The sequence below is a fragment of the Gymnogyps californianus genome, chromosome 8, assembly GCF_018139145.2.
Source record: "Gymnogyps californianus isolate 813 chromosome 8, ASM1813914v2, whole genome shotgun sequence".
Lineage (NCBI taxonomy): Eukaryota > Metazoa > Chordata > Aves > Accipitriformes > Cathartidae > Gymnogyps > Gymnogyps californianus.
Genome location: NC_059478.1, coordinates 9,374,795 through 9,389,800, shown reverse-complemented (window position 1 = coordinate 9,389,800; position 15,006 = coordinate 9,374,795). Strand labels below are relative to the sequence as shown.

The 15,006-nt window shown below is 42.4% G+C and overlaps 1 protein-coding gene across 1 annotated transcript; it reads right to left on the bottom strand.

The window, feature by feature from the left end:
• Positions 1 to 1,295: 1,295 nt before the first annotated feature.
• Positions 1,296 to 4,581, bottom strand: RGS2 (regulator of G protein signaling 2). The gene is made up of 5 exons (XM_050901223.1): positions 4,466 to 4,581; positions 3,950 to 4,051; positions 3,787 to 3,848; positions 2,749 to 2,915; positions 1,296 to 2,296 (listed from the first exon to the last, which is right to left on the bottom strand). The coding sequence occupies exons 1-5, from the start codon at positions 4,579 to 4,581 to the stop codon at positions 2,102 to 2,104; spliced, it is 642 nt and encodes a 213-aa protein (XP_050757180.1). The 3' UTR covers positions 1,296 to 2,101.
• Between the last annotated feature and the right edge of the window lie 10,425 nt (positions 4,582 to 15,006).

Genomic DNA, 15,006 nt, shown 5'->3' with positions numbered 1-15,006 from the left:
CTCTGAACTACCTACTGTGCTATAAGTAGTTCTGGCACCTGCTGAAACTAGAAATGTTTCTCTCCCTGAAACTAGATACCAGCAGTGGTTAATTACCACATCCCAAATTGGCATGGATTAATGCAGCTTCACTGAAGCCAATGAAGCTTCATGGGATTATTCCTGCCCTGGCTCTGAGTCATTAATAGGTATAGTTCTGGCTATTTTTATGCTCTTCAAAATTATTTTGTTAGATTACAAAAGCAATTATCAGCCCAAATCTGTTTTTTGTGGTTGGAAAAAACCTTATTGGGCTGAGTTTTTCTTGTGCTTGTTTTATGTGGATTTAACTGATCAGCAAGTTTAGCTGTATGAGAGCTAGCTCTCACAGCCCCAGAAATGGGGCTATAGCAAAGTGCGGGCTGTACCAGATTTGCTACTTTCCATGTACAGAGGCAGCATAATAGATATACATTACCTGTGTGTATATATATACACAGCTATATATCCTACAATAGCTATATACATGCATGAAGTAGTTGCTCTTGAACAATCTTTGGATGTGTAACTGAAGTGGAAAATCCTGTAGTTAGACTTTTCTTGATGCTTGGAGAAGTGGACCATTATAGAAATGACTGCTGTGGATATAGGTGAACTAAGCAATTGAAGCTGTAACCTGAGGAGTGGAGCCAGGACCTAAACAGAGCTGGAGTTCAGACCAGTCACAAAACTAACAAATCAGGAAGTGTTGTGGAAGTACTGGCTTTGGATGTTGTCAATTAGAAAAACTGATGTGGAACAATGATGACCAGTAACTTTGCCCCTAAGCAGCACTCACCTAGCAGGGAGTCAAATGCTTTTACTGTAGTATCACCTCCACTGGCTCTGCATGGGTTTTACAGCCTGGTACTAAGGCCTTCCTAAGCCCTGTTTGAAGCACAGGTCTTGAGCAGGAGCACCTGTACTACTGGTGCCTGTATTCCAAATAGCATCCTGTGACCTCCAGCAGCAATACTGTTGCTTTCTAGTTGATCTGCCATGTGTAGCCATACATGTGCCTTGCGCTGCCTTAGAGATTGGTTTCATGGGGAGGTGGTTAAGACAGAGGATGCAATGGAATATGTCTTCCCTGTTAAGCTTTTCATTTTTATTCTGTTAAAAAAATCCCAAACAAAACACTTGCCTGGTAGATTAAGAACCAACTACTTTAAAATTAGCCCTATTAAGATCACACCCAGACATGCAGTCCCAATACTCTGGAGTTTAGTGCCAGATATCTCTGTGTGTGCACAAAACAAGTTAAGCAACAAGAGAAGCTTTGTATCAAAATAGTTTATTAAAAATGATAAGAGACTTCACTGAAGCTTGCTGTCCTCAAGACAGAATTATGACATTATTGCAGCATTCAACACAATCATAATCCACATATAAATATAATACTGTACAGCTCCTGTTCGCCTTGGCCAAGTTTTGCCCTCAATCTGGCCTCATGCAGCCCCGCTGACACAACCCAGCCCTGCATGCTTTAGCTGCAGAACCTGTTCCTGTGGGAACAGAGTTAATCCCTTCCTCACTTCACGCTGCACAGTGCTGTTACTGTCTGGAAGCTGCACAGACACCCAACACATCTCTTTTGCAGCTAGAGGCAGTTTACAGAACCAGTGTGAACACACTGAGTGACTGATGATGGCAACACTGGTTGATGTTTAGGAAAAATAAATATGCAACCAATTACTCTAGTTTCCAGCACTGTGCAACTGTACAGAGCAGCTTCTGTTTACAAGAAGGAAGCTCTGTTCTGACCTGCTGCATCGCCACCTCTGCTATGACAGAAGGACTCTTACACTGTACAGTTTGGTCTAATGCACAGTCACTTTCCACTGCAGCACTCAGAGCAGCACATCGCCAGCAGCTGGCTGGCACACTTCTGCCGTCACCTCCCAACACCCTCCAACAGCATCACTCTTTGCCATCAGCTTTGCACCAAAGCCAGTATTTGTCCTTGCACCGTGGCAAACAGACTGAGCGCTCGTTATCTCAGTCTTTCAGGTCAGGATGCTGCCATGAGCTGTGGCTTGCTTCCTCACTAGCTGAGAGGATTCTTCCCGCTCTCCTCCACTGCTCACGTCCCCTGGGCTGCTCTGGTGATGGGCGTCTTCTTGCACAGCTCCTGATAGAATTCAGATTCCAAAAACCGTGGGTATGAGTTATTCTCCATTAAGCTGTACACTCTCTTCTGTGCTGCGCTGAAGCAGGTATGTGTGGCTTCTTGAATATTCTGCGCAATCATGTTCTTGGTTTGGAAGTCTATGTTTATCTGAAATACAAAAAAAAAAAAGGACATTTACTTCTGAGAACTGAATTCAAGTAAGTATAATACACCATAAAATTTCTGAAGAGGTATAAAAGGCAAGACCCTATTACTACAGGGTCAAATTAATGAAGTTTCCTTTAAGAAAATTCTTTTTTTACAAATCCCAAAGTAATTCAGATATACTATCTTTCAGTGCTAAACTCATATGTTACAGGTGTTAAATGCAGCTGTTGACTTTTCCCATTTAAGATGGAAACTCTCTGAAATACTGCTTGTGCTGTTTTCCAGCTTGGTGAAAAGGCAGTTAGGGAGAGAGTTACATTCAGACGCAGATATTAACAGTGAGGTATGTACAATACAGTTTGGCAACTGTATCTTTAAGTGAGTTCAGAGAAATACAGAAAGGCTCTAAGAACTCATGGAACAGAGCACTTATGTTAATAGGTTTTCTTTACCTCTTTGGGAGCTTCCTTTTCAATGAAGTCATTGTAGATTTTTTTTGCTTTTGATGTCAGCTTCTGAGGTGACTTGGTTTTCTTGAAGTCCTCACAGGCCAACCAGAACTCGATGTTCTCTTCACAGAACTCAGACTTCAGAAAAGCTCGGAAAGCAGCAAGACCATCTAGGGAAAGAAAAAAAAAATACACATCAATTAACTATTTCAGGAATCTTGAATTTACCCACTGGTCACATCTGCTTCTACCAAAACATTTTGCTGTAGTTCTGGTCTACTTCTTTCAGGGATATCATAGCAATAAAAATATTCCACATTTATGTATGCAAACAAATTCACACTCTAACAGCTTGGCAGGCTTCACTTTGAGTTAGTCATTTTTTAGGTAAACACAAAAAATGAAAGCCACTTCTAGTCAGTATGTTCCCTTTTGTGATGCCTGCATACATATTAAAAAAAAACACCTCTCTCTAGATGGGATCTCCTGTGTTAACCTTTACACTGAAGTAAATATTTATGACTGTGCTACAAACCTCTGGAATATTTTTTGCAATGGAAAGGATGACTCAAGTTCAAAGAGCAAATAGTAATATTTCTTAGTCTTTTTCCTCTGCTATTGAGTGCTTTTACTTGTAGAGCTACAGTAAAACCCCGAGATCATTGAACTTCTGTGCTGCAGAATCCTTCCCAAGTTACTTGAATGCATTTGACTTGTTTAAGCAGTGAGCTCAGCAGACAAAGCTCTTCTCACATTTGGCAAAGCCAAGCTGATAGGTACGAATTTAACTACAAGGGTTACAGAAAAAATTCCACTACAGTGAAGTATTCTTGATGTTTGACTATTAGTTTACAATTTTTTTTAAAGAATGTTTCTATGAATTTGGCTTTGAACAGTTTAAAGTACTTGACTTTCAAGACCAGAATCAAAGCTATTTACATTAGAAAGATACAAAGCTGACATGCAAGGAAGCAATCTTACAGATGTATAAACTTCACTGTCCCTTTGCTCTTGAATGTTACTTTTTGAAGACACACTTACATTTATTAGCAAGAAGTTCATCAAAGGCTTCTGACCACAGCTGGGCTTCTTCAGGGGAAGGTCTGCATAAAGAGATGGAGAATGTTAGACCCCATTGCTCAAGCTTTATTGTTTTTGTAGAACACTTGAGTTATTTAAACACAGTCTCTTTCTCATAACTTACCTGAAGTAGGTGCAGTGTTTCCCCACTTTCTTAGATTTCATTTTAGTAGAATTGGAAGAGTTCTGCAGGAAGTAGCTCAGTCTTGTTTTCCAATCTTTAATGCTGGAAGAACGAGGAGGAAGATGCATGTTAAAAATGACAGCTCGAAAAGCTTTATACACCAGCCCCTTCACCGGCAAAAGCTGCAAAAGTTTTCCTGGCATTGCTTTGCCAGTTCTGTACCTAGAGTCACCCAGAGCATCTGTCCGAGGGCAAGACAACTATTTTCCCCTGGCTTAAATGAACAGATTCGCCGCTAGCCGACGACTAATGTTAGCCAAGGCACAGCCGCAGGTGGCAGAGGTGGGCAAGCTGCTCTGCTCCCCCCACTGAGGGCCCGGCCCTTCAGCCCGCTCCCCCCCACCTTCGGTCCCGGCTCCGCGGCTGGAAGCTTCTCCCTGGGGGAACCCGCGGGGCTGCGGCCCCGCTCCGCCCTCGGTCCCCCCGCTCTGCCCCGGGCGGGGGGAAGGAACTCACATCGTCCTCTTCATCCTGCCCTTCTCCGCCTCCTCCGCCTCGCTGCTGCGGCGGCGGCCGCCCCGCTCCATCCGCCCGCCGTCGTGCTGCAGCGCCAGGAACAGCGCGCTTTGCATCGCGCCCGCCTCGCCGCCGCCACGCTCCCCCGCCGCCGCCGCCGCCCGCCCTTATAGCCCGGCGGGCAGGCGGGGCCGACCGGGGCCGACCGCCCTCCCCCGGCCCCCCCGGCCCCGGCCCGGCCCGCCGGGCGGGCAGGCGGCGCAGCGGGGCTGGGCGTGCGCTGCGCGCTGCGAGCGGGAGGGTGTTCTGTTTGTCCTGCTAAGCCAGTATGGGAAAGCTTTGCCTTCCCCCCAGCGTTACCGCGCTTTTTTCCTTTATTTTGGTTTTTCTTTTTCTTCCTCACCCCCCCCCTTTTCTTTATTTTTTCCTTTTCTTTTTTTTCCTTTTTTTTCCCCTTCTCAACTCACCCTTGCTAGCGCCTTCTTGGAAAGCTTTTTAGCCGGTCGCACTGACATCCCTCAGGACGGGCGGCCGTCCCTGCGGCGCTGGCAGAGGGGCGGCTGTCCTTTCTGTTCTGCCGATCAGAAATGTACCCTGCATTTCTGCAGATGTCTTCTTTTAAAGGAAATACAGACTTTTGAGTGTGGCCAGTACACGAGAAAGGATAAGGAAGGACTGAGCCACGTTTCTTCAAAAAATGAAGTAACCATAAATTTAGGAATATATAGTATTTTTGCTGTCCACCTCTCTGCTAACCCAGGCTATTTATCACTTTAATAAGCTGTCTGCGCATGTGTTTTATCTCTGTATAGTGTTGCCACCTACCAGTGAATTGTGTAAATTACTCCCAGTACACAAAGCTGAAATGGCAATGACTTACTCCAGCCTTCGGCTTGTTGAAAAGGTCATGTGGTCCTTCTCAGCAGTGTCCCGCTGAAGGGTATCGTGTCCAAAGAACTTGGATTTAGGAATCATGTGAGTTTCTCTTTAACCTACCCTGCTTCTCTGCTCTTTTCTGTGCATGTGTCTGCCTTTCCACAGTACCCTACAGCATGTATTCTTCTGCCGTAAAAAGCAGTGTTCAGAGAGACTGATTCCCAAAACACTGGCTGACTTCTTCAATGCAATCACGTAGCATCAAATGTCTGATCCTTTTAGGTAATCACTGTAGTCTTACAACCTCTCTGCTTGCCGAATACGCACAAAGCTGTGCAAAGGCATTTTGCTTTAAATGATACGTATGGAGAAAATGAATGCCATTTAATTTGTGAAAGCATTTAAACAAGGATGCTTTTCAGTGCTGCCTGTTGTAAGTCCTTTGCAGTATATATTGATGGTCTGACAGGAAAATAAAGTTCCATCCTCTGAATTTTACCAAATCGCTGTAAATAGTTTTTGCAACAGGTAGCTCTTAGTCTTGTATATAGTACATACATTTTTTAATGGGAAATTATTACGAGGGTGTTCCCATGGGAGGGAGGAAATGTGGAAACACTAACAGAGGTAAGGCTGTAAGTGCTGTAAAAGCATCAGTTCCAGAAACTTTACAGGGGGGAACTTGCCAAAGAAAAGACCAGGGCAGGCAGTGCCTGTGTGATGGATGGAGCTGTGCTGACTCGCTTCCAGGCACTTCCATCGTCACTCGGTTTGAGTGCCAGGGTCAGCCGAGCGGTGCAGCTGGGAATGATTTGGGCAGGAGCTTGCCAGGAGCTGCTGAACAGCCTGTAACACGCGCGAGGACGGGAACACTCTCTGCACGTGCGAAACCCGCAGCACGCTGCCTCCTGGTTCGGGGCAGGGGACCCACACAGGCCGCCTTGCCTTAGAGTAACAGATCGAAACTCAGCCCTGGGCCTTACCCAAAGCAGAGCCTCTGTAAAGGATCAAATGCCCTGCGAGGACAACAGTATGTCCTCACCTTCCACCTGACTGGTAGGAGATTTCCCCATTTTTGAGGCTGGTTTCAAGTTTCTTTCACCTGATTCTCAAAGTTGATTGGGGGGAAATGTGCCCAAGAATAGTGGGAACTGGAAAACCTCTAAGTCTAATAAGCTACAGTAAGGTTTGGTTAAGCATTTATATTTTGGGGGCTTACCCGTAGCACACCAGAGATCCTGCTGATGTTTGAAGCCTGACAAAATGTTTTCTTGATGGTCCTGGAGGAGACTTGCAAGGGTAGAGCTGGGATATTCCCAGCATCTGCCAAGTTATAAAGTTGGCAGTAGTCAGCATATGGAAAATTGGAGCATGAATCATGTATTTGTCTGATCCTTTTTATTTTTGAACTTTTTAATTGCTTCTTTCAGATACCCATAAAAATGGAAGTGCCAGTTAAAGAAGGTAGTTATAACATTTGTAATATCTTTAAACAGTGGAAAAAATAGTGTTCCAGGTAAAAAAATAAGCTGAATATGGAATTGTGAGGTTAGATGGCCTTAATAAAACATACTTACTGTAACATTTGGTTTAAAAACTATTTACATTAAAATTGAATTTTATTGGCTGCATTAAGGTGTATTTTTAGTTTACATTTTTATTATACTTTAAAGCATGGATATCACTGTTTTTTCAGTAAAAGAGAAACTTTACAAAATGCTTTCTCACGTCATCTTGCTGTGCAGTGTGTTTTCTGGCTAGGTGCTAACCTTTGCCAGGAGGTCAATTACACATCTGCATGATAAAAGATATTTTCCATTTACGTTTAAAAAACAAAAAAAAGGGTCTGACCTCAAACAATGTCATCAGTGTACTGTACAATGACCCAGTCAGGCCCGGCATGGCAGGGGGGATGCTTCTGGGAGGGGGCCGCTGGCTCCCCTTGGGCCACCTCCCCTGGGGGAGCTGCACCGCCAGGTACTGCCTGCAAGAGTGTTTGGGCTCGCTGAGCAGTTTTACATACACCAGACCTAAGTATTACTTTGTTTTACCAATTTCTAGTTTTTCAGAGGAAGGATGGCAAAATGGCTCAGTTGGTTAGCCAGCTTTTCTGAAGGTGGGTCTGGTTTCACACAGATGCTGCCATACACTGACCTGGCAAAGTGAGATTTGGGATCTCAGCCCTGTCCTACGCTGTCTCTTGCAACAGTATTTTGAAAATTTCAGGAAAATTAGGTATTGCCGCTTTCTGGAAAAGCCCTGGCTTGCAATTGCAGCACAGGTTCAGGTGTGTTAGCGTAGCACAGTGCGTAATGCTGCTGAAAAATAAGCGCCTCCACCTCATGATGCCTCTCGTCGGGAACAGGGCTGTGGGGTGTGCGACCCTGCCTGTGTGACTCAAACCAGCATCCAGACCAGCACTCCGGATTTGTCTGTGTGTATGCTGACCTCTGCTCTTTCAAAACAGTGAAGATCTTGGTAGCTGAGGACAAATACAAACATAGCGCCAACTCTTTTCCTTTACGTGCTTCTTAAAGCTTCGCTCTATTTCTGTAACAGTAATCTCATTGTCAAGGAGCAAGGCCAATGGAAAGCGATGGGGGGGGGGGGAGCCTATAGCCCAAACTTTGCTATTGAAGTCGGTGAGAATTTCGCTATCGCCTGCAATGAATTCTGATGTCAGACATTTAATGACACAAGCTCTCACCCTGGAGATCACGCTTCTCTTTGCAGAGGCTTTCTTGAAAACGTTCTGTTCTTTTTCTGCTTATACGATTCCTACGAGCACCAGTGATGGCTGGATGTACAAAGGACTGTAACATATGCAATAAACATCCAGGATGGAAGATGAGGTTTTTTCCATCTCAGTTACGTTATATGTTGCAATAGCTATGCTGATCTTTTCCAAGTCCCCAGTGAGTAGTTGTTCTCACTGCATAATACTTAAATCCATGTCTGCATTTTCTGAAATGCCAGTCCTTGTTTCTTCTTTTTATAGAGAAGACTTGGATGATAGGAAAGAACATACGAAAAATGGTCCAGAGACTTTATAGCTGAACCATGCATTAGAGTTATTTGAGGGATACCTTATTGAACCCTTCGTGTCTTTGACTAGCTGAAAAATCATATTCAAAAGAAGGAATAAGATGTTGAGCTATGTCTTTTTGTTTTGTAATACAAATTGCACATTACGCAGGTGCACTTTCCTGTATTCTTAGCATGTTCTTTTTTAATTTACAGCTGTACAGTCCTGGTGCTGTGTCCGTGAGATGGTTCATGTGAGCATCAGAACAGGAGATCCGCGAAGAATGCCACCGTGCTGCTTATAATAGCGTCAGCTGAGCCGCTGTTCTTACCTCTCTTTTAGGCTGTGTCTTCTCTGAGGCACAGGGGACTGATATGGATTTGTATAAAAGAGCACAGAGGTGCTCAGCTATGGGTGGAAGCGATATGCTGCTGCGCTCTGTGTTGTTAAATAATAGCAGTCACGCACGGTAGGTATGGTAGGGCACTATTTTCTAGATGAATATTATAATTGCAATTCTTTCTGATATTTTTGTATAAGTGAAGATGTTTACTCAAAGCCCTAGTCTGATTCTAATTCTGTTCATTGCATTCTGCCTTTCTAGTCCCTTTTACAATTGCAATGGCATGTAGTGTGTGTGGGTGTTGTTTTTTTCGGTTTTGGGTTGATTTTTTTTAATTGCTTGAAGCTTGCTGAGGTCAAGTTGTTGCATTCTCTGACTTTGGCCCTGCAGGCTGTGCCTGACTGGCTGTTGTGCTTCCCCCAGTACTATTTTCCAGTCATAAAGCTGAAAACATGCAAACCATAAGAAGCCATTTCTGGATCTAAATTTAGCACTACTGTGGATTAACACTAAGACTGGACCAATTAAATGTTCAGTCTTTCCTAAATAGAAAATAAAATATATCTCATTACAGATGGATCTCATTTCACTTAACAGGAAAATCCTCTGTCTGAGTAATGTATAAACTAGACGGAGCTCTCTGAGAACTCATCATTCCCAGGCCTCGGCCACCTTCTTTTACATAAACACCCACATTAGTTTATAAAAGTTCTAAAAATAGAGCTGAAATTTATCAAAAAGTGGATAAACTGGGACTACATGTCTACTAGCAGTGTTGCTGTTATGTGGATGCATACCTCTCTGTTATAGTGACACTGTAAAAAGAATATGAATTTAGGCATTGAGCAGTTGATTGTGATTCCACCTCTACCTGCAGACATTTGGAACTGTTAGTTTTGAAAGGGGAGATACTCAGTAACGGCGGGCAGGAGTCAGAACAGTGGGTTCCCTGAGGACCCTGGGATGGCTCTCCTGCTCGGGTAAGTTCTGCTTTATCCCTTCTGCAAAGGCAAGCTGAAAGGAGACCCGTTAATATAGTCTGCATTTTAAAGGACAGGACATTCTCATATTCCTTACGTCTTTTGTCAATACAGAAAGCAAACAGCTTAGCAAGAAGCAGTGTATTTTGAACAATGAAATTTTCTTAGCAGATACTAACTGAGTTACACCATCTCGGGTAAAGAGATCTTTACAAACAAGATTAATCTTGTTTGAGGTTAACTAGGTGATGCAGAACACTGGCTCTCTGTTCTGTTCAAATTGCAGTCTATTTTGTTCCCCCCCCCGCCGTATTTGTTAAACCGGGTGTGCAGAGGGACATTAAACAATCAAATATGTTTGTTAAATCTGGATGTGGGCACCATCTTTATCATATTACTTGCATGTAACACAGTCAACACACAGTCCTTTTGATGACTAATCCATGTTAATGAAACTCTCTGTCAATGCCTAAACGGTATTAGTCAGATATTGATCTAGAAAGTCTCCATGGCTTACAAAATCAATCCCTTTTACAACTCCTACAGGTGAATACTGTCAGGACCACAACAGTGAGAAAGCTGAAGATTAGAGAGGAGTAGAAAAATTTTTGCACCACCTAAAAAGTTCAAATTTTTGAAAATAAGCATTTCTTTTGAAAGGGAGATAAAAGGTCAGTCTTTCCTATTTCATGATGGGCAGGAAAGTTTAAACAAAACCATTTCTTGGAACAACCTGATCTCCATGCTGGGTAGAACTAGCAGAGCTTTAATTAGACTTTCTTAGTGGAAAATAAAAACACCTGCAAAATACCAAATTTGTCAGTGGAAATTTTTTCATTTTCTTAAAACTATTTTAGGGTGGTATTTTCTTTTTATCACTTTCAGTGTTGCAGGATAGGCTTTTCTGTGAAAAGTAGAAAGGTAATGAATGTCGTTCAGATGTGGTAAAGGACACATGGTAATGGAGAGGAGAGAAAGCATTGTCTGAGCAAATCCACTTATTAAAAGTCAGAGGACATTTCAGCTGAGTAAGGGCAGCCTTATACCCTTCCTACTTATCATATTGACGAAAATTATTCCAAAGTTTGTAAAGTTAAGCTCTCTGGAGTCAGAAAAGGCCAGAATGAAGGTTTCCTGTGCAATGTTAGTAATCCCACATTTATCCAGTGGCACCCTGCTCTACTCCCAAAGTGAAGGCTGGGAGATAAATGAAGGACAGGGTGATATTTGTCTGGCTTCATCAAACTGTGGAAGTTCCCTCCTGGCTGGTTAAAGAGTACACTGAAGCGGTCAGAGCATAGCCAGGATTGGACTGAGGGTGCAGACTGTCTTGCAGGTAGCCTGGGAGAGAGACATAGACAGGTAGCTTGACAGGTTAGTCATTCCCTTAATGCCAAGGGAGTTGCAAAATAATGCCTCAGTCCTCCAAATGCATTAGTTGTAGGCAGGTGCATTGTTCCCCTAGAACATTTTTCTCATCAGCTATTAGTTCGGCATTCAAACAGGTCTTCAGAGCAAAGCAATTCATAGCTGACGTTAGGTGAATCATTCTATGTGGAAAATAATGGTCCAAACTTCTAAAATATGTGTATAGAATGATAATGTCACTTCTTGTATTTGAATGTATGTTAAACAGGTAAAACTCCACAGAAATTAGTAGAGAGATGCTCTGCTGTTATTCCCGCATTAGACTTAGAGCAGTTACTGTCATGGCAGACAACAGTGACAGGTAATTTTGCATCAAAGAAACATTTTCTGGGATGTTTTCAGTGCTAGGAAATGGCAGTGCAAGACTGTACGTTACCCTAGATTGTACTTAGAAGTCTAAGAGGCTGCATGTAACTTACTGACTATGTTTTGGCAAGCTCTATTTTAAATAGGCGGTAGGTGGTTCCACACTGTGTCAGCCTTCAGTTAGGAGCTGTGATGAGACATCTACATTAATGTACTCAGTATTTTTCTGGTTGCAAGAAGGTGCTTCTCAAGGATTGCTTGAAGCATCATTGAGAAACGAGAGCAAGAAACCTTAATTAACAAAAGAACCAACAAATAATTTAAAATTTCTTCACCAACCATCAATACTGAAATGTACCAAACAGATAATTTAAAAGGGAAAAAGGAAGTCTTGCCAGTTCTCTTAAAGGATGGCACAGGTTAATCAAAGAGGTGTCAAAGAGGAGAGTCGAATAGGCCTGTGAACAGACCCGTATCTGTAAGTTTGGTAAAGATGTAGAAAGGCTGGCAAGCTGCAGAGCCACCCAAGGATGTTGGTCAGCTCATCTGGAACCTCAAAAGACACCATAAATCATGACTGTCATTATCCCCGAGCTAGGATGAAAATCAGTAGTAAAGTTCTGGGAAAAGAGTCATCTACCAGCATGCATCTAGAGGAAAAGGGAGGCAGAACCAGAACATCTCCCCAGTTGCACAGGAGTGGCCAAATGTTGCCTGAGTGCGACTGTGGACGCTTCCTTCGCTTTCCTCAGGTGGAACCTTGCAGATCAGCATTTCTCTCCTGGCTGGTAGCTTCTTTTCGGAGATGAACAGCTACTGCAGATGAGGTGCATGCTCTGTGATGTTAGCTGTGCTTTTACCTGATCCTTTCAGTAAGGTTTTCTCAACACCAAACTCTTTTAAAACTGAAACCAACTGTGTGGCATTTTCTAAACATACACTTCAAAATAGGATCCTTCAGTGCTTTTTCTGATACATGTTGCTCTGAGGTGTGACATGTGAGCTGCAGTTCAAGTTCTGGAATGGTGAACTTATTTTACAGCTAACATAAAACTAGTGTTTAGTTGCTGTGGATTTTTTTTTTTTTTTTAATCAAGTTGTTTACTTAATCTCTTTGTTTTAAATAAGTTTGGTTTTTTGGTAGCTTTCCAACAAAAACTGTTATTTGAAGACTGAGACAACATTCCTGGCAAGTCTGGAACTTAGAAAGAAATCAGGGGACAAAGATGGCTTAGATCAACTCTCTGGGATATACTTGAACATATCGGGAATCATAGGAGGCATAGGTAAATTACAAGGAGGAATGGAAAGAAGAACAAAAATTATCTTGAGGAAATTACTCCCTGCCGTGTCCTATACCAATATCCACTGAATAACTAATGCCCACTGTATTGATTATCTTCTGCTTCCTTTGGCTACAGGAGAAGTGAGGACAATTTCTTCCATGTATTATGGAATTATTCCTCCTCCGCATAGCATATTTTCTTTATTTCAGACAAATACTCTAATCCGTATACAGTAAGCAGTTAAGAGAGATTAATTTCACATCTGTGGACAAGCCTCTGAGGAATACAGTGCACCGTAGGACTAACAGGAGCTGTTAGTTCTAACAAGAGATTTCATTTTAAAATATCATGCATGCCTAAAAGCCAAATTAGAACAATTGTACAAGCACATTAAGTTATGAAAGAAAGAATAGCCACTAAAAAATCCCAGGACTTCAGCGTCTAAATCGGACTGAGGTGGATTTTCCAGCGTTGTTCAATTAAGGGTCCGTTCGAAGACACTCAGATCAAACGACCATTATTTTCTCATTCTTTCCATAAGTCATTCAGAAGTAGCCCCAAGTTTATTCAAGGCACCGTGTTTACTCTGATGGGGAAGAAGATTAGGCAATGAAAAAAATTGCAAGAGATGCTTGAGTTTGAAATGCCAAAACTTCTGTAACTACTCCAAGACTGGAGCAATGATGGGACTCAACAGCAGAGAGGACCTTCAGCGCTGCTGGTACCTGCTTGTTCCCCGGTTTTGCGGAAGCTGCTCTAATAGTAGAGAGCTCCTGGCAATGATAAAATGTGCGTGTTGTAACGCACAAAGGAATTTCTTTCTGAGCAGTTGTCCGATCCTCTTCTGCTGGACAGCAGCAAACTAGCGATGTGGTTAGGGGATTCGTGCGCCTTACTAATAACTTCAGCTGAAGGGGTGATGTGCACAGCGAATGTGAGGGTGATGTCTTGATATGCATAGGGAAAATGGCATATATTTACTGAGAAATTCAGAGATTGACATATATTTACTGAGAAATTCAGAGATTGTTTGGATGGGGAAAATAGCAAGTGGAACAAAGATGAACATGCTTAATCTCCCTGGTTCCTAACGTGCTGCATGTTTTAAGTGCCAGCTCTCAGGCGTGAAGTAAGATGTATTTGTAATCAGAGCTGTAACCTCTCGACTATTTTTAAATGTGTGTTTCAAAATATGGGAAAAAAAATGAGTGTAGGTGTGCAGAAAATGCTGTGTAAATTGAATATTAACTTTGTTATCATTGTGTTTAATAAGTAACTGCTTTTTTATGTTACTGTCATTAATGACTGATGTTGACATAGCATTTGGCACCATTTTCTTAGTACCATACTTCTGTTGTTGCTGGTAAGTGGTAAGAATACGGTTTCAGTCCCTACTATGACTTTGCCTAGCTGACTTTATTGATGGCCTGCAATGTAAAGGCTTGAAATTTAAAAACAATATGTTCATTATATCTGGTTTTCCTGACTTCCCTTTATCTATGGAATGCATCTTAATTGTATTTTCCTTACATATTTAATAGAGAAGGGATGGACATTTGGAACTGGGTGCAGAATCAACACAGGAAAAGCCTCTTGAGACAAGAGGATATTTTTGCATTGACAGGTTCTGTATAGGCAGTTTGCAAGTAAATGGAGAGTAAAGAAGGATGTGGTGGTTTCCTCTGCTGTAGTTTCTGTTTTTCGGGGGGTATTGCACAACTACTCTGTATGCATCATACAGGCCTACTACTTTGAATATTTTTTACTAAATCCTCTGTGTGCCCCATATTATTTAATTTGCATTTATTAAAACTAGCAAATTTGGAATTGAAACAAAAGGTTATTTTGTCACAACCCCAAACAACTGAGCTACTTCTGTTTTCTTTGCCAGTTTGCATTTACATTTATAATGGCGCTACTTGCCAGCTCATTTTCTCTTCTGATGGACTTTATTTTCAGTTATAATTACAGCTGTGAAATCGACAGCTTTTTATTAAACTACATCCCCATTTTTTTTCTCCCTCATGGAGGGAAACCTAGCAAGACTTGGTTTTGCTTGCCTGTCGGCTTGCTTTTTAAGTTTCTGGCTGAAGAATCGACATATGTATGACATTATTACAGTGAGTCCTTTCTGCACTGGAGAAACTAGATAGGGAAAGTCTGCTGGAATAGGAGCAGTCAGACCTACAGTGGGTCTGCCTGTAGTTTGGGCTGGTTGTCTTGGCAATGGAGCTGTGTTACCATGATGGTTGTAGTACTGAAAAATAGCATTTCTCAGCTGGAGCACAGCCTCATGC